Source organism: Dicentrarchus labrax, unplaced genomic scaffold (genome assembly GCF_905237075.1).
Source record: "Dicentrarchus labrax unplaced genomic scaffold, dlabrax2021, whole genome shotgun sequence".
Taxonomy (NCBI): domain Eukaryota; kingdom Metazoa; phylum Chordata; class Actinopteri; family Moronidae; genus Dicentrarchus; species Dicentrarchus labrax.
Genome location: NW_026136715.1, coordinates 14388312 through 14406398, shown reverse-complemented (window position 1 = coordinate 14406398; position 18087 = coordinate 14388312). Strand labels below are relative to the sequence as shown.

At 42.7% G+C, this 18087-nt stretch overlaps 1 protein-coding gene across 17 annotated transcripts in view; it reads right to left on the bottom strand.

The window, feature by feature from the left end:
• Positions 1 to 29: 29 nt before the first annotated feature.
• Positions 30 to 18087, bottom strand: part of LOC127377892 (neuron navigator 1) — an 85232-nt gene continuing 67174 nt past the window's right edge. For 8 of the 17 annotated variants that reach the window (XM_051426176.1, XM_051426174.1, XM_051426183.1 and 5 more), the window contains 24 exons: positions 15137 to 15965; positions 14505 to 15014; positions 13678 to 13719; positions 13015 to 13163; positions 12393 to 12572; positions 12197 to 12276; positions 11963 to 11986; positions 11696 to 11773; positions 9951 to 10037; positions 8487 to 8595; positions 8248 to 8369; positions 7093 to 7277; positions 6826 to 6988; positions 6504 to 6702; positions 6294 to 6382; positions 6094 to 6192; positions 5806 to 5977; positions 5160 to 5425; positions 4909 to 5060; positions 4746 to 4817; positions 4432 to 4637; positions 4230 to 4348; positions 3949 to 4137; positions 30 to 2739 (listed from right to left, as the gene is read on the bottom strand). In XM_051426176.1, coding sequence (XP_051282136.1) covers positions 2644 to 2739; positions 3949 to 4137; positions 4230 to 4348; positions 4432 to 4637; positions 4746 to 4817; positions 4909 to 5060; positions 5160 to 5425; positions 5806 to 5977; positions 6094 to 6192; positions 6294 to 6382; positions 6504 to 6702; positions 6826 to 6988; positions 7093 to 7277; positions 8248 to 8369; positions 8487 to 8595; positions 9951 to 10037; positions 11696 to 11773; positions 11963 to 11986; positions 12197 to 12276; positions 12393 to 12572; positions 13015 to 13163; positions 13678 to 13719; positions 14505 to 15014; positions 15137 to 15965 — 4217 coding nt within the window. In that variant the 3' untranslated portion in view covers positions 30 to 2643. The remainder of the gene's footprint in view (positions 2740 to 3948; positions 4138 to 4229; positions 4349 to 4431; positions 4638 to 4745; positions 4818 to 4908; positions 5061 to 5159; positions 5426 to 5805; positions 5978 to 6093; positions 6193 to 6293; positions 6383 to 6503; positions 6703 to 6825; positions 6989 to 7092; positions 7278 to 8247; positions 8370 to 8486; positions 8596 to 9950; positions 10038 to 11695; positions 11774 to 11962; positions 11987 to 12196; positions 12277 to 12392; positions 12573 to 13014; positions 13164 to 13677; positions 13720 to 14504; positions 15015 to 15136; positions 15966 to 18087) is intronic. The other 9 variants (XM_051426181.1, XM_051426191.1, XM_051426179.1 and 6 more) reach the window with 7 other exon arrangements.

Here is an 18087-nt window from a genome sequence, read left to right as displayed (position 1 = left end):
GACAATATAAAGTAAACAGAGACAGTCAGTGAAGTGAAGAATGGCATGACTTTATTGTCCATTGCTCAATGTTAGACATATGGGATTTGATGTGGTTATAGAGACAAGCCATACAACCATTATTAGGCCCCCTTTTAAGCCAAGTGCTCCTTCCTACTGGAGGAAGACAATAAAACCACCGAGGACGCCTGCTTTCTGCATACAGGGGCCATGCCTTCTCTTAGATCTCTACGCGTTTTAGTGATTGTTGTCGCAGATGCACTGACTATTTACAGTGTTTACAATAGTGATGTCATGTACAAAAGAGAAAGAAACCTTTACAAATATTTGCATAAGAAAAACAAATGTCTGCTCTTAAAAACAACGTGAAAAGAGGAAGATATCCAGTTATTAAAAATCCCTCCCACGATAAGGTTTAAGTGTGGTAGGTCCAATGAAACAAAACTTTGGGAAACACACCAGGGACACATGCGTTGACATAACATCTCCAGGCTTATATCTGTTCTTATACTGCTTCTGACTCTCAGGCAACTCGTCAAAGATGTCAAGTCTTTCACATTTAAGTTTAAAAACCAGCAGCCCAGTCATCACAAAACTTCTCATCTATTGCGGCGTTAACTGACACACACATCTGAACTAACAATCTTGTTATCAGCGTTACCACTAGCCAAAGGTCACAAATGATAACCCACTCTTCACCCGAATTTGGGCGTCAAGGTGACGACATTAAAGTGACATCAGAGTAGGTGAGAGGAAGTGATGACCTTTCCTCTGAATCGAGGCCTCAGTGTGGTAGATTACAGCAGCTCAAAAGCAGCTTTAGGCCAAACTGTGTTTCAGGCACGAATAGACTTCTAGGCATCATGTCTCTACTTTACATCAGCACCCTGTTTTTGGAAAGTAGAGGAACATCTGGACAGAATATGGCAGTCTGAGGTACTTCAGGGTCGAGGGGCACATGGCTGAGAGGTTTAAGAATATCTCTACTACTTACAGTTTCCTCCTCTTACACATCTTTTTATGTTTTCTTCCTTCATCACAAGAACAGTCAAGGTGTGAGCAATAAATACTCTCCATAATCTAGTACTCTAACATATATTATTTGAAAACAGATGAAGGAAAGGAACAGGAGGAAGCCACTTATAAATTAATATTGACCTTTCAAAAACCCCAGGCTTTACTCTGAAAGTCTAAAAACAACGTGTGAGAAGGAAACTGATTTCTACAGCAAAAAAAAAAAAATGTTATCAAAGATATAAAGAGCAAATGCAATGAGGAAGGAAGTGATGGCAGTTTTTTTTTACTGATCTACACTTTCCCCTTGTGGGATGATGAATGTGACAACAGAAGTCTATCACCTCTACACTGTCTTCTGCTGTCGATAATGGTATGTTAGGTATACATATGTAGGTAGTTGCTGTATACAGACGATCGTTGAAGATGACTCAGTATAAAATCCTACAAAACCAAGATTTTCAAAGGTGTATCCTTATCTATCACAAGAGAATTTTGTCTTTTAAAACCAATATCTAAATACAGAATATACGCAAGCATAGCCAGAAATGGTCGGCCATTTGGCAGGCTAGATAAACAAGCAGGTTTTTGTGTGTGTTTACAATGCAGTATGTTGAGTAGGGCCAGCGTCTGTTTTTGTGGTTATGATAACCAGTTTATTACTGGAGGAAACCAGTGGCTACAGAGTCCACTGATGATGACATTGTCTTCACAGACTGACCCTAAAACAGATTTATTATTCCATTCATTTTTCACCCATGCATGTTACTCTTACAGCTTCACAGCTTCTCATAGTTGATCCATTAATGACACAATGGCTGAAACGAAAAGAAAAAACACATTCAAGGCCATATTCATAGTTGTGTTATATTCTATACTGAGCACCTTTGATAAATCAGAAAGCTCACCAGGAAAGCACTGAGGCAGAGAAAAAGTAGATGCTGCCATCTAGAGGAATTACTAATGAACTGCATGATGTGACCAAACTGACAGTCCCCAACCCCCCCACCCCCCGGTTTGATACAGTCACTGACACAGCCTCCTAAAATCCAATTACAACAAGTAGAAAATAAAGTGCATTTTTCGCTGTGGCGAGTGACGATCCTACTTTTGAGGAAATCAGAGTTACTTCGGAGGTGAATTTCTTTGTGAAATCCAGCATGCGCCTTTAAAGAAAACCAGTACAATAAGCACCAATAGTTGTGGTGGAAGTTGTGGCAGTCGAAAGCAAAAAGAAAAGAAAAGAATGGGTCTTAATCAATAGGATTATAGGTAATATTTTGCATCATACTATACCGGTTACCATGCACTTGCAGATTCAACAACAACCCATGTGGAACAAATTGAGGGCAGAGAAGAGACAAGTCTTTCCCTGACATGATCATCACAGCTTCCTATGAAAGCAGTTTAATTGTCTTTCCAAAGTTCTGATAGCAGGGCAGAGCCAACCCTTCGTCCATAATCTCTCTCTCTCTGTAGATCCTTTACATTTAGCTTTGTAGCTGCTCACTGAGCACACCGTAAAATTAATTATTGAGTCTTTAAAGTCTCCTTGGGACTGCACCCGCCGTGTCAGCTGTAATAAAGAGTCTATAGTCCCACAGCTCGACTGCCAGTTGCATGTTATTCTCAGAGTGTAGTCTGCAGAGAAGGATCCAGACAGCCCTCCCGCTCCGGAGACTCGATGTAGTTGGCTGACTCCTGGAGCTTCAGCAGCATGGCCATCTAGGTAGCAGGACACAGAGATAAAGAGTGAGTTAAACTGCACATCGACAGACAGGTTTTGTTTTACAGGGTTAGATTTAGTTTTGTATATGTCAAATATTTAACATTAACTGTAAGTATAAAGGCAACTAATGATTACTTTTCTTATCCATTAACTCGGCGAGCATTTCTATGATTACTGAGATAATTGTTTGGATTAAGAAATGTCAGAAAATATGCCCATAACAATTTTCCAAAGCTCCCAAAACTTCCGAATGGTTGTATTGTCCAAACAACAGTTCTTGAGAAGATTACTCAGCCACAAATAACCACCAATACAAAATTCTGCATCGCTGCAATTTTTCAATTTAGGAGGGTATTAAGTCTGCAGATGTAAATGAGTCCAGCCACCGTTCATTTGATTTGCATAAACTGCTGATAAATAAGATCGGATTATTCTTCAGACGCTTGTTGAGCATGTCTGGAAAGCATTGCAACAAAAGTAAAGTATCTTCTGCTGCTGAACTTTAAATATCGGTTGAAGAGAAGAAACTTTTGGAAGTCCGAGCATGTATTCATCCCACAAGAAAAAGCTATATGTGAGAAATAAAAATTGAATGAGACACGAATAAGGTTTATTATAAAATGTTTAAACATTCATAATATAATACAACAGTCTATGTAATGGATCCCCACTACTGGCTGCTTTACTTGTTTCACACTGCTCTGGACATGCTGTGAGCCATTAAAGGTCAGAAAAAAACACATAGTAGTGTAGTGTAGGTGTTTTTCTCTTTCACCAACTGCTCTGAAGTGGCTTGAACTCGCTCATCCTCTGTGTGTGTCCAATAAAAATAAAATAAAGCAGAGCTGCAAATTTTAAAAGGCAAACCTGAGGGAAACCTCAGTCACAATTTGCTCACCCTCAGTGGTCACAAACCAAGCGCAGCGCCTATTTGTATGAATTTCCATTTCCTCTTACTGTATATTGTGCCTCTGAACAACCTTAAAATAAATATTGCATGAGGTCAAACATGCAAATTTGAATCTGTGCACAACTTTAGTGGAGTCCTTCAGTTAATAGAAACACAATTTGACTGTTTAGAACCTATAAAAGGGAAAACATCCCCCTTAGTCAGACTGATTAACAGACATCTGATGACCGAATTGCACACTTTCACAGCTATGCATACTTTCTTCCCCCATCTCAATAGAAACCTTCACTCTCACCAGTGGGTCTGACTCCAGTGTGCTGGGTGCAGGTGTATCTTTGGGGGGCTTCTTCTCCTCACTAGATGTACCTATACTGGGGGGAGGTAGGTGAAAGAGCTTGGACTGGTCCTGCTGTGCATTGGGCCAAGGGAGAGTCCCTCTCACCCACTCCACGGGATCCTCCCATACCGACTTCTGGCCGTGCACCTGGGAGGACAGACAGAAATATGTTGTAAGAACAACATCTGAAGAGTTACCACTAATGTTACACTTTGGAGAATGTCCGTGTGAGTGTTCACCTTGATGCCATCTTTGGCTCCCTCCTGCAGGTACGGTATGATGGAGTGGTTCCACAGGTCAATGAACCACTGCCTGAACTCTGCCACTGATACTGGGCACGACAGGAAGAAACAGGGACCTGAGGAAGCAAAAATGTCATGTTAACTGACTTCCTGTTTCAGATCACCCCAGTTCCCTAATCGTGTGTCTGCCATCTCTCACCTATGAGGAAGTCTGAAGTGCTGTGCTTCTCCAGGAAAGTGTGGAGGTGGTACCAGAGCTGAGGGACCCAGTCCAGTACGCGAATGAGAGCCTGGTGGCGTGCGGAGTCCTGCTCCTTCTCCTGGTAGGCTTCCACTGCTTTACGGTGCAGGTACCTCAGCAGGAACCCGTTAGCCGGTTCCACATTGTTTGAGAACGTTACCATCCTGTGGTCACGTACAAGAAATGTTACTTTTACATTACTTATTAGCTTCATTTTGTATTTAATAGTGTCTCAAAGTAAGAAGGACTGATTTTAAACATTTTGTGCTCACCTGAAGCTAAGGTGCAGTCCGTGGTTTGATGACATCTTCACAGGCTGATTGGTTGTTCCAATGATGTAAGGACTGAAACATCAACAGAGACAAATATTTACTTTCATGAACCCAATATTGGTAACTCTTTTGTGAAATACTACAGCAGTTTGAAGTGACTCACCATTTGTGATACTTGCAGGTGAGCGCTCCATTCACAAGCTCGGTGATGGCTGCTGAGTCACTAATGTCATCTATAATAACAACCAGCGGGAGTTCTCCTCCATTCTCTCTGTCGATCTGGTTTGCTAGATCGGACAGAAACAACTGCAACTCCTGTGAAAGTAATGAAAGGTGTGTATAAATTCGTATTTTTGTATTTTCGTACTTGGAGATAACTGGCTGACAAAAATCCCGAGTCGAGTTGAGTGTTACCTTCTGCGTCTGACGATGCATGTTGAAGGTGACTGCAGCGCTACGACCCAGGACGCAGGTCTCCTGGTCAGCCTCAGATGAGTCAGTCCGGCTGCGTTGCAGGAGGTAGTGAGCCAGACGCTGAGCCAAGTAAGTCTTTCCCGTCCCGCTGGGCCCAGACAGAACCAGACGCCTGTGCTTCAGCAGCAAGCTGATGTAGTGCAGCATCATCGGCTTAGGAATCATAGTCTCAAACACCAGTGAGTCAACACATTTTTCTCTAAGACCTGTAGAGAGGAAGACACAGGGGAGGCGGTGAGGAGAAGCAATTTGATTTACAAGTCGTACAAAAAAAATTTACTTTTATTTATTAAATCAAAAGCACAACATCAGCTCTTAAAGTTTACCTTTTAAAATGTCCTACCATCTGGACATAAAATGGTTTCTATTAATGTTTGCATGGTGGGAAAATGAAATTGAATCTTGCTTGAGGGAGGCAATCCATCACAATTGTGCTATTGTTGTCTTTATTTAATTTTTTTGTCAAAGTGGAGTTATCTTCAAAAGGTAATCCAGAGGGAGGCATGGACTGTTTTGAAACCTCATCCCCAATTTTAAGCACAACTACTAGTGTTGTTTCTACTATCAGTCAAGGACACTCACTAACCTTTCAAGGTGACAAATATTCGAGCTGAACCACTGCCGATACAACGATAAGGTGAGGCTTGAGGTTTGTCCCCTCCTATCAGCCTCTGCCCTCCCTGGCTCAGCTGGTACATGTGCAGAGAATCACAGGAAAGACCCAGGCTGGCTGTCGGGTCCACTTGAGTCAGGTAGCCCTGGCGAAAACAAAAAAGAAAGAAAATAAGCAAGGACTAATCTATCAAATCACAGCTATAGTATTAGTTAGAACCACTAATGTGTACACAGTGACAGAGGACAAGCATTGACTTACCTTGAAGGTTTTAGCTATAAGAGAGTCGAGACAGGCCCAGTCGGTCCTCGCACTGACCAGCACTGAGCCCAGGAAGTACTCCTGCTGCTGTTTACTGTCCTACAGAGAAAGAGGGAGGGAAAGAGAAAGAGTACACAATCTTACAGCTGTTCGATTTAAAGCTGTTGACATTGGGGCAATTAAAGGTGTTCTGCGTTTACCTCTGCTTGATCTGCAATGCGGACCAGTACTCGTGCAGACACCTCATCCAGCTGGGAAGACACACTCAACATTTCAACTGGAGACACATCTGAAAGAGTAAGAAGGGAAAAGGGGGAAAAAAAAACGATGAAAGAAACACAGAAATACAACTTGTATGCATACAAGTGCACGTACAACTAAAAATAGGTTAAATTCTGTTTGTGTCTTACCTGGATCTTTACAATCATTCAGACTGAGGCTGAAGGACTTGGTGAGGGACATACTCATCGGCTGCCTCAGTGAGGGCCCCAGGAGTGAGGCCAGGCCTGAAGGCTGGGAAGTGGAAGAGGTGGGACCGATGCCAGGAAGATTTAGCTGACTTCCTGTTTTCAAGTGGTCATTCTCCGCCTTCAGGTCCTCCACCGTTGACTAGGACACAGGCAGGTAAAAAATACTTTAAATACAAGTTATATTAACACAAAAATGCAATATTATTTATACTTAAGGTATACAGTATGCTTTATTCAACATGTACATAGAGGAAAAACAAACCTGCATGCTGTTCATTGCTTCTCGGAGCTGCTCCAGCTGATGTGCAGAGCTTAAGGCCTCCAGTCGGATGTCTGTCAGTTCTCTCTCCTTCACCCAGAGTTCTGAGCGTAGCTCTGATACCGCCGTTTCCTCAATGTCTCCCTCTTCTGTAGTCTCCATGATCCTAGAGGGGACAAGATGCAGTCATAAGAGCCAGACATCCATGAAGACTGAACTAGCTGTCTCACTACTGAGCTAAGAGCTGAAGTAACTTGTTTGTGTACTTACACAGAGGAGGTGGCAGATGCAGAGGATTTAAGGGATGAGTGCTGGATTTCTACTCCTTCTAACCCCTCATGAAGCATCTTTGGGGAGTTGGGAGCTGAGGAGTCGGGGGTGGCGATTTCCTCAATGTCGGAGTACGTTTTGGATCCTTTCTTAATGCTGAATGCCTTGTTGAAGGAGCTCCTCAGCTACACAGAGGAAGGAAAGACAGAGAACTGAACCAATATTCACTGGATTACACCATTTTCTACTAAGAAAGGTAAAAAAAAAAGAGGAGGAGGTGTTAGCATTGTTAATTTGACACATGCTAAACATTAAGGCAATGGTTTGTCATCATGGGAAATGCTTATTCGCTTTCCTGCCGTGAGTGAGTTGAGAGGATTGATGCCACTCATATCTGTCTGTTAAATAAGAAGCTGAAGCCAACAGGCAATTAGCTTAGCATAATGACTGGAACCAGGGGGAAACAGCAAGCCTGGTCTACCAGCACCTCTAAAACTCACTTCCTGGTGTCTTGTCATGCCAGGCAACCAGCAGGGACTCCAGAAAGTTACTACTAAATGAGAGCAAATAAGTGTATTTCCCAATATGACAAACTATTACTTTAAGCTTCCAGAAATGTTCTGCTAATAATAAGTTAAAGTCTGTGTTTTGCAGATTTAGTACCCAGCTGCTGCGTCAGGGTTACTTGGTAAGGCTGTACAAAATTTTACTCAAGGACAAAATACACAATAACGCATGGTGTAAACGAGGAGAAACATAATAGAAAAAAATTTAATAAACTTTGATGATTTAACTGTTTATGGGACATCATGTCTGCTGATTGCCACTCTAACTGAATTACAGCCAACCATTCAAATGTAATTTTCACAGAACAGGCAGCCAATCAGTAGTCTAGGAGGTCAATGAGCAGAGATGGAGGATATCTGATAGTATAGCGTTGCAGCTTTAGATGGTCCATCATGCTGTATGAGAGAAAATTATAGAGGCTTTATAGGGACACAATATTTGCACTCACCTCAAAGACCTAAAACAGAAAAATAACACAACACAGAGGAGGGAGAGACTGGTCATACTGTTGCTGCTATGTCATTATCACTGCGGAGAATGAACTGAGCATTGACCAAACATTGCCTCAGAAGCAGGGTGAGTTCTTACCCAGCTCTTTTTCTTCTTCTTCTTGGCATCTTGGTCCTTTAAGCTTCCCAAACTCGACATACTGGTCAGGCTGTTGAGACTGGAGATGCTCTCACATGAGTTCTGACGTCGGATTTGCATGTCTAATGAACAGGAAAAAACGCGACATCAAAAGAGGCAAATGTGCAGAGACGCTGGCAGAAGTGCAGAGAGACAAAGGAAGAAGAAAAGCAGAAACATTAACTGGTCAAACTCCAAACCTTTCATGTTATCTGGGTTGTTTAAGGCTCCGTGTATGACAGCCTGGGCTTCTTCATTCTTGGCCCTTAGAGCTTCGATGGTCTCCCTCAGGTCCATCAGCTCTGAGTCCTACACAAACATTTAATACATGTCAGTCAGCCAGCTTGTGTTGCTGTGTTGTCTATTCTCTGCATTACACAGAAAACGAGGTCAGCTCAGAAAATGCTTCTGGTAATAGACAGTTGTAGAAGTATTCCTCAAAGTGATGAATAGTTCATCACCACTTCACTCATGTTTAAATTCATTGTCCATCATTACCTCATTCATGCTCATTTCAGTTCAATGCTACCACATCTCTTTATTCTTTTTTTATATATATATTAATTGTAACTTAAATCTACATTAATTTATTACAATTATCTATATATAATATTATTATTCTTTTTATAAATTACTTTTTTACACATTCTAGTGCTACATTTCGTAAATCATTTCTAAAACACATTGTGACTGTTGTATTTCACTACACACTGTATTTGTATAATAATATACGTATACGACAAATTGAGATTGATTTTGATTTTAAAATAATCAATGGCTTGGCTACATGGTTCTGGAAATGGTCATTTAAAAAAAAAAATGTCTATCTACAATAGACACTGATATATTTGCAGATTTTTGGGGGGGAGGAGGAGTATTGTCTGATGTTTTAGTCAAACACTACGACTCAAACCCACAGCATGAGCTGATACACCTGGTGGGCTTGAGCCTCTTCACATGTTATCAATTCAAAAGGACAAAGAGTCGAGAACAACAGAGCCCCTCTGTGCTGCTCATTGTGTGCTAAAGTCGATCCCACTCCACTCTAAATAGAGCTGCACGGCCCATCTCCTCAAGGTTAAAGAGCCTGTGCTCCAGGCTGAGCTGCACAGGTCAGTGCGCTGGCACAAACAACAAAGACTTTTTCTGGAGCGGTCGAGACAGGCCTTTCAGTGAGAGCATCAAGGCATGAAGCACTAAGAGAAACTCCTCACATTTATACACACACACACAGACACAGACACACACACACACACACACACACACACACACACACACACACACTGAACACTGAACACTGCCTCGGGCACTGATCAATTTATTCGCACCAAAACATATCCAAAGGCTGAAGAATGCAGGAATGTGATGTTTGGTGTGAGTGCACGTGCAAGCTCTTTGCACTTATCATTCAGCCCAAATTGAAGTTTGTTTTTCACTGATGCTCTGTTTTCTTCCCACACTAAGTCACCCTGTGGGGCTGCAGCCTGGGCCTCTAACCTACATTCAACTCCTCAACTGCAGGCTGTGATCAAAGTCACCTCGCTCCATGTTAGCACAACGCTGCCTGTTCTTAACTGGCTGCTAATAAGACGGGCACAATGGTGGAATGCGGCTGGAATTCAGGTTTGTGTGTGTTTGTGTTGAAAGTGTGGATGTGATGTTACCTTCTGTTCGTGGCTTACTGACAGACTCTGCAGCCGAGTGGTCATCAGTGTCAAACTTTGCTCAAAGGCAGCCACCAGATTGGCCTGCTTGGAAAAGGTGAAAGACATAATCAACAATTATTTTTAATTTAAATTGTCAATAATAGACAGACAGATTTAAATAAACTGATATCTATTTATATCTCAGATTAAACTGGAAATCAACACCCATACAGGGGCAGATTCAATAGATTTCCCCTGCCCCTTTATCTTGCACATATGAGGTGCTAAAAAGCTGAATAACACACAAAGGCTGAACAGGATGTCTCCTGTGGAAAATGTACCTCCTCCCTAATCTCTCTCTCACACACACCCATTTTAGCCCAGAGCAGGAAGGGAAAATTACTTTCCTTTCTCCTTTATAGAATGTATTAATACAGTAAAATAATGGGTACGGCCCAGTCATTAATCCAGCACATAATCATGTTGTGATCCGTGCATCTGTTTTGCTTTTCACTGCCCTTGCATAATAAGGTCAAACAGTATGAAAAAAAATCTCAGGGGACACACACACACACACACACACACACACACACACACACACACACACACACACACACACACAGAAACATTTGATTGATGAGTGCTGCATGAAGCCGTGCATAATGCCTGTGCTGTATTTCTGCACTTGGACCCATGGAAACGCTGACAGGGTGGTCGTACAGAAACAACCTTGTAGAGTAGAGAGAGAAGGCAAGGCACCTAACAGTGTGTATGTGTGTACCGAAGCTAAGTGGCTTGGGGAGAGGTTCAGGAGGAGGTTAGCATTATTCAGGCCCCACATGCATTAGAAATTAGCTAAGACTGCACAGAAATGATCTATGTACGACATGTTACAGCTTGGATGTTGAACCTCTCTCTGTGTCTCTTTATTATTTTGTATGAAGGGTAAATTCCTTGCTACGAGTGAGAAATAGAGTTGTGAAGAAGGGAAGAGAGAGGATTGGATTGGTTGGTGACATCATTTTTTAGTTTATATATATATATATATATATATGTATATATATACACCCACACACACACCCACACACACACACAAACACACGCATATACAATACATTTGGCGCAATAGTAAATACCATGTCCATCATAATAAAGGAGCGTGTCACCCAGTGCAACAATGTGGCTCAGTGATGGGTTTTTAAAGAAAAAAAAACCTGTTAGTAGGATCAAATCATTGTTGTTTTTGGTCTTTTTTTTGGTAATAGCATAACTCCTGCAGCAATAAACTGGTAACATAATCTGAAGGAAGTTTAATGTACAATGTGTGTTTTTACAGAAACAAAAGAACACGGTTGAAAACACCCCGACATTGCTCTTTCTCTGCCAGCTATCACATGCACTCGTGGTGTCTTTATGAGTGTCAGTTACCTTTGCCTCAGGGTAGATGTCATTGACGTGGACAGTTCATCAAGATGATTGACAAGTATTAGGGTGTGAAATTAGAGGGAGGGGCTACTACAAATTCTTATGTTGCCTCAAGCTGAAAGGTTGCATATTGTAGCATTTTTTCTTATTTAAGCACTGATTGACTGATTTTACTGCATTTTTTTTATTATGACAGGCCCTAGCCATTTTTTGTTAGGTTTGGTTTTTCATTTAAAATATGCAAAACTGAACTTGCTTGTCAATGAGAGATTAAATATCTATTTGAATATAATTGTCATGTTTGTTAATGTTAAAGTTAACAGGGAAACAGAACATACGTTTGCTGTTAGCTGTGTAGTGAGATTAGACACTTTCTCCTGGGATGATTCCAGTTCCCTCCTCAGTTTACGGATTTGCTGTGAAGAAAAAACAGGCTTGTTAAATTTTGAAAGAAATAAGGTTATTAAAGCTGTGACAAGTGAGTGGATGTTGTTCTTGAAAGGTATGACAGACTTGTTCTCCCACAGACAATGGGGATGAGACTGATGGATGAAAAGACAGAAATGAGACAGAGAAGAAGAAAGAGCAGCAAAGAACACGCCTACCTCTCCCTGAATCCTTTCCTCAGCCTTTGGGAGCAGAGGGAATAAAAGTCAAGATGTTAGATAAGACAAAAGGAGAGGAGAAGAGAGGAGAGGAGACTAATAAAGTATTTGGGCTGACCAAGGGAGAAATTCTCGTCTCTAACGTGTAAAACATACGACAATAACACACAAACATCCACACATACTCACACATAAACACATCCCACATCACACCACATATTGAGCTGTAGCTACCTGATTCTGCATGCCGCCCACACTCACCGAAGAGTAGCTTGACGAGGCATTGGATGCCAGGGAGAGTACGGACCCATGAACTGAAAAATATGAGGGGGAACAAAATTAACCTAATTAGAAGTTTAATTAGAAGAAAAGTTGCACAACAACAATGAACAGGACGTTGTATAACTAATAAATAATTCAGTGGGCTCACCCTCATCTGGCTCCTTGTCCCTGAAGGACCCAGAGCGAACCATTCCCATGCTGCGAGGCCTTTCGGCCAGCGACAGTGTGCTACCCAGTGGAGACGCTCCATACAGCTCCAGAGAGGCATCGTGTGTCGGGATGCTGTTGGATCGAGTCATCCTCGGAGGTCCACCAACTGGGCTGGGTACTAGTAAGAAATCAGAGGGTTTAAAGAAAGAGAGTTAAAGACAGGGTCCAAAATTAACACCTGCCAAGCGCTAAATGTCGGTAGATTTTGGGTTCGGCTAGAAAATAAATTAGGGTCACCGGCCCCAGGGGCCAGGTTTACATTGCTTTGTATGTGTTCCAACAGAGACTGATGAGACCCTCACTGTCCGCCGTACCTATTGGTACATTAGCGAACGAAATCAAAGCAGCTTGCTGATTTGTGCCTTTTGTACGTCTTACACATTCCTGGTTTTAAGCCATCCAAAAAACAAAACATAAAGATAAGTTAATATAATTTAAGTAACAGAGGTCATTGTTTTTGGGATGCAGGAGCCCTGAGATCCCTGAGTTTTATGGCCGGTAAAAAAAAAATAGTTTTAGTAGCATCATCTATGTGTGTGTGAATGCATATATATACTCACCCACACTGGTCTTAGAGGTGCGGGGCAGGGAAGTGGGTGAGGACAGCAATGGAAGATTAAGCGAGTCTGTCATACTGAGAATAGTATGAGAGTGTCTCCTCTCTCCTTTCTCCTTCCCTTCCTCCTCAACCTGGGAAGCACTGCTGAAACTACACAGAGAGAGGACAAAGTCAGTGATGTTAATGGCAAAAGTGTACTAATGCCAATGTCAGACAATATAAAATGCATTATTCAAAGTTCAGTACCACTTCATGGGAAGAATTAAAGTTGTTGACTACATTACTAAACACTTAAAAATACCTTATATCAGTTTACAGCCACATTATAGTGTGTTGTAAAATATCACATATTAAATGTGTATAGAGTGCTTTTAAATGCTACTGTAAATAGAGGAGTTCAAATAAAGTGTTACACAGTACCAATATTTTTCAGTGATTGGAGAGACAAACAAGAAGTTGCCAAAATGACACAATGAAATACACTTTTGAGGAGACTAAAAGACGATTAGAATACTAACAGGAATGATGAGGATTAACACAGTCTGTCATTCATTGAGGATCTTATCAATGGGATCTCTGTATGTGCGCAATTAAAGGACTGTGGCCAAATTGCGTCATACTATCAGTGCCTGACTGAGTGTGGTGCATGTGTGCGTCCACTTACCTTAAACCTTTCTTTGGCAGCGTGTTTCTGTCTTTCTGAGAACTGCGGAGATTAAACAATGTCATTATTTAACCACCGATGCAGGGAGTTATTAAACTCTCAAGAACAGGCAGTGGGCACAAAGAAGCACAGTAAGACTGGCAGACAGCTGGTGTCAGCCAGTAATTATGACTTCAGTCAGTGGGGCCGGTACAACACTGATAATAAGCCTGTAGTAATAATAGCCTAGAAACCCCTCAGTCTGTGTGTGTGTGTGTGTGTGTGTGTGTGTGTGTGTGTGTGTGTGCATGTGGTTGCCTTAACTTGTTGTTAGAGTTTATAAGGTACATTTTATTTTTAGCCTCCTCATTACAGTGCAAGATTAATTAATTAATTAATTAAATAAATAAACAATATCTTATATTAATTCTGATATATGACTCTTATTCTCATCATGTCAAGACATTTTTGTGGATTGTTATTATGTTGTCTTTGTAGGTGTGAATAGGTGTTGTTTCTTGCTCTTTATAAATACCACTGCTGTCAAAATTTTCCAGTATGAGCAGAATTGTACCATTAAATGCCAACCAAATCACCTTTTCACCTGCCCACTCAATAAGGGGAGGGGAATTCATGATTGTAGTGCAGAACAAAGTGAATAAGATATCAAAGACCTTCCATGATCACGCCTGCCTTCCCTGAACAATGAAACATGGTGCAGTTCCTCAGCTGTCCAGTAGGTGACGCTACATAGCAGTATTACCAAACATGAATGGCAAAAAACATCTCCTTTGCAAGCATGTGCGGTGTGATGTGATTGGTTATCTTTCAGTAGAATTGTATCTTACCTGTCTATGAGAGACAGTGAGACTTTACTTCCAGAGCTCCAGCTGGCAGGAGGGCCTCTGTCTTCCTGTCTATCTTTGTCTCTGGACTCAATTGTTGTGTAGCCTCTCACCAAATTCTCCCTCTCCCTCTCCTGGGGCTCGGGGGCCAGACTCATCTGGAGCGGCAGTGACTCCAGGCTGCGATGCAGCCCAGACAGACGAGGGTAGAGCAGGGGAGAGGTGCTTCCTGCGCTCCCTTCAACCCCGAGTGATGATACCTGCCTGGGCCCCAAGCCAGTCCCTGAGCTTGAGAAGCAGGCTGAAGAGTTCACATTGAGTAAAGGGGCAGGGCTGGGGGTCAGACCGGGGCCAATGGAGCTGCCTACCGAGCTGGCTAGGTCCTGGAGTTTGGAGTAGGGAGGAATCTTAGGTGGCAGGGAGTCATGAACTCCCATCTCTAAGCTGTTGGAGTTAAGCTTGTCAAGCTGGGCCATGGATGAAGGTTTTGCCAGGCTGCGCATCCCAGATAACCTAAAGACAGAGAAAGACAATATTAAATGGTTATTCATACTTTGTTTTGTCTGTGGAAGTGTTTGTGTGTTAAATTCTGGGAAATTGCACAGTGTTTGGTGGTAGTATGTGAACCCCTGTACCTGTGTGTGTTGGGTGAGGGCAGATCCATGCCCTTGCCACTGCTGGGAGGTCTCAGCCCCTGCATCTTCCCTCCGTTCTCTGAGGGGGTCTGAGCAGGGCTGCCTTTCAGAGACCCACCTCCACACTCAGAGTCAGATACTACAGCTTTAGCTTTGGCCCTCTCTTTCTCTTTCTCTCTGTCTGTCTGATTCACAGGACTGGGACTTGGGATCCCACGACCTCCTGCTTTACTCAACCCTGTTCCAGAACCAAGCCCTGAGGCGGGCTCTTTGAGCCTCGAGCCCTGGGGTACTGTGGTGGAGGGTTTCATCAGCCCTGAGCCTGTGTCCATGGTAGTGCTCATTGGGCGAGCTGAGCTCGGCCGGGTTAGAGTCAGGGTGCTCGTCTTGGCTGGGCGAGGCAGAGAGCGATACTGGAGGGAAGTCCTGGCATTTGGAGATAGGAAACCACTCTGGTCACTGTTTGAAACATCTAGACTTGTCTTGCGTCCTCCACCACCACCAGCTCCTGGTTTGACGGGAATACCCGACGTCTTAGGAATCTTCCCCACAGTTGCAGAGCCGCAGGGTATGGCGCTGCCACCTGTACTCATCACAGCGGGCGTACTGGCATTGTTTGTGCCATTACTGGTAGCCGTAGGAGGCTTTTTGAAGCCAAAGTTTCCACCAGTTGAGGGCCTGACCAGGCCAGACGGAGGTTTACGTTGCTCAACAGCACCGGTGCCATTTCTGTGGTCTTTACCAGCATCAGAAGATGAGCGCTGAAGGCCGGAGGTCTTCACTGCTAACCGAGACTTATCCATCGGCTTCCCGTCTGACTTTACTGAACCTAAAGAGGTAGAGGAGGAAAGAAAGAAAAAAACATCACTGATGAGTAGCTTGAACAGTTTAAAGCCTGAACAGTCTCTGGTGGTGAGTGAGACTAACCAAGCCATATTAGGACATGATATCTTATCTGGACACCTACATGGTCTGACTGTCTGCTGATAAAAACAAATCTCTGTCTGAGCAGACAGACAGTGTATAGACCAGACTCACAGCCAGCTTCACCCTCACACACGCGCTGTTATCATGCAGTTACTCCTCTTTTCCATCCTGATGAACTAAAACAGTTTTCTCTGGCTTTCCAGTAAGTGCACGTCTGCGTGTCACAGCTGTGGAGTGCTGAGATTAACATGTGCAGTGTGGCTGTGGAAAACTGGTGTTCATATTCACAAAGCGTGTCTGCGGGCGCAAAACTACATGAAACACCCAGTATAACTGAATTTCTCCACTCTTGAAGCCTCTTTGGGGAAAGAGGGTGGAGTGAGAGATAACTTGGTGGAACGGAGGTTGAAGGAAAATGATGTGATTTTGTCCCCATCTGTACATTTCCCAGTTGGCAAATTAATTGGACTTGTTTGGAAGTTATTATGTGAAAAAACAGTCTATTAGACACGTGCACTTTCTGCACCACCCACACAAGCGTAAGCCCATACTACCCACGCTCTTAATTTGTATCTAATGGGAGTTGTTATGGGAGGTTTATATACAAGGCATTAACAGAGTCAAAGAACTGCTGTTGAATGAGACCCACCGGCGTGCTGCCTTGGGACATCTGGAGTCACTTAAGGGTATTTATACACCCGCAAAAGACACACACACACACACATATAGGGTCAGACATATATACCACACACACTCACAGTTCTCAGTGATTGGATCTTATAGGAATGTGACACTGACAACACATTACGGCTGGAGTTCTTTTGTAAATGTGAAAATTGGGTTTACATGTCAAGTCATAAACTAAATCCATCGTCTAACCGCAATGATGGGTGTTCCAAGAATTTTTTTAAGCTGCAGAAACACATACTGTTGGCAGTGAGAAGCAAACACACACACACACACACACACACACACACACACACACTGACAGAATCCAGGCGTACATATTAATTTTGACCTAAATGAAGCCTGATTTATTGACACTGGCTGTGAAGACGGTGGAGCTCACAGCTTGACACAGCAGCGTGTGTAGAAGAGACTGTGAATCACTACATGTCTCCACACAAGAGGCCTGCATGTCTGAAGAGACGGAGATCTGAACACGCAGGCAGACAGAGAAATCCTTTGCATACTTGATGTTAAAGGAAAATGGCTCATTTATATTCTCCTCCCAGAGTCTTCTTCTATTTAAGGCCACTGTGGTAGAAGCGAGAGCAGTGGGAAGAGGACAGTATGGAATGATGTATCTACACACACACTCTCATGTTCCTGTTTATCACTCCCAGCGGTTTTGCTGAGGAGACGAGCCGCCTCATTTCTAGACTCCACAATTCTGCTGACACCGTCTCCCATCAGCAATCACACCATCAACACGTGTGCTTATATTTGTGGCCGCTAAGAGACCGTATCAGTGTTTATTTGTGGGTACATGAGAGATTTGTCAACATTTGTTGCAGACAGGTGGCTGAATGTATCTGCAGGTGTGTGTCTGTGTGAATGCATGCGACAGAGAGGAAAAAGAGAGAGAGAGAGAGAGATACATGACCAGTCAACAGGAATTTGCCCAGTGCTGACAGAATGATGAACACCTGCAGTGTCCCACTTCTTAACTACATACTAATTCTGGCAAGTTTGTGGTACATTCACATAAAAAAGTGTCCTATCATTATGCTTACTGGATCAAATTGATGTTTGTCTGTGCTGTTAATGGACACTCTTGTCCCATAATGCAATACAAAAGAGAAATAGAGGCGATGCTCAGCTGGAAAAATTTAACACATTTTTAACGTTGGTTCCCAGGCTCCACCAACATCTCAGTCTAGTCAGTTTTATTTTTATTGCCCCAAATTTGTCTCAGAGGGCTTTACAATCTGATTCACATACAACTAGCATCCGACCTTCAGTTTGGATAAGGAGTAACTCCATAAAAGTGTAAAAGTCTTTGGAATTAAGACAATTTGACA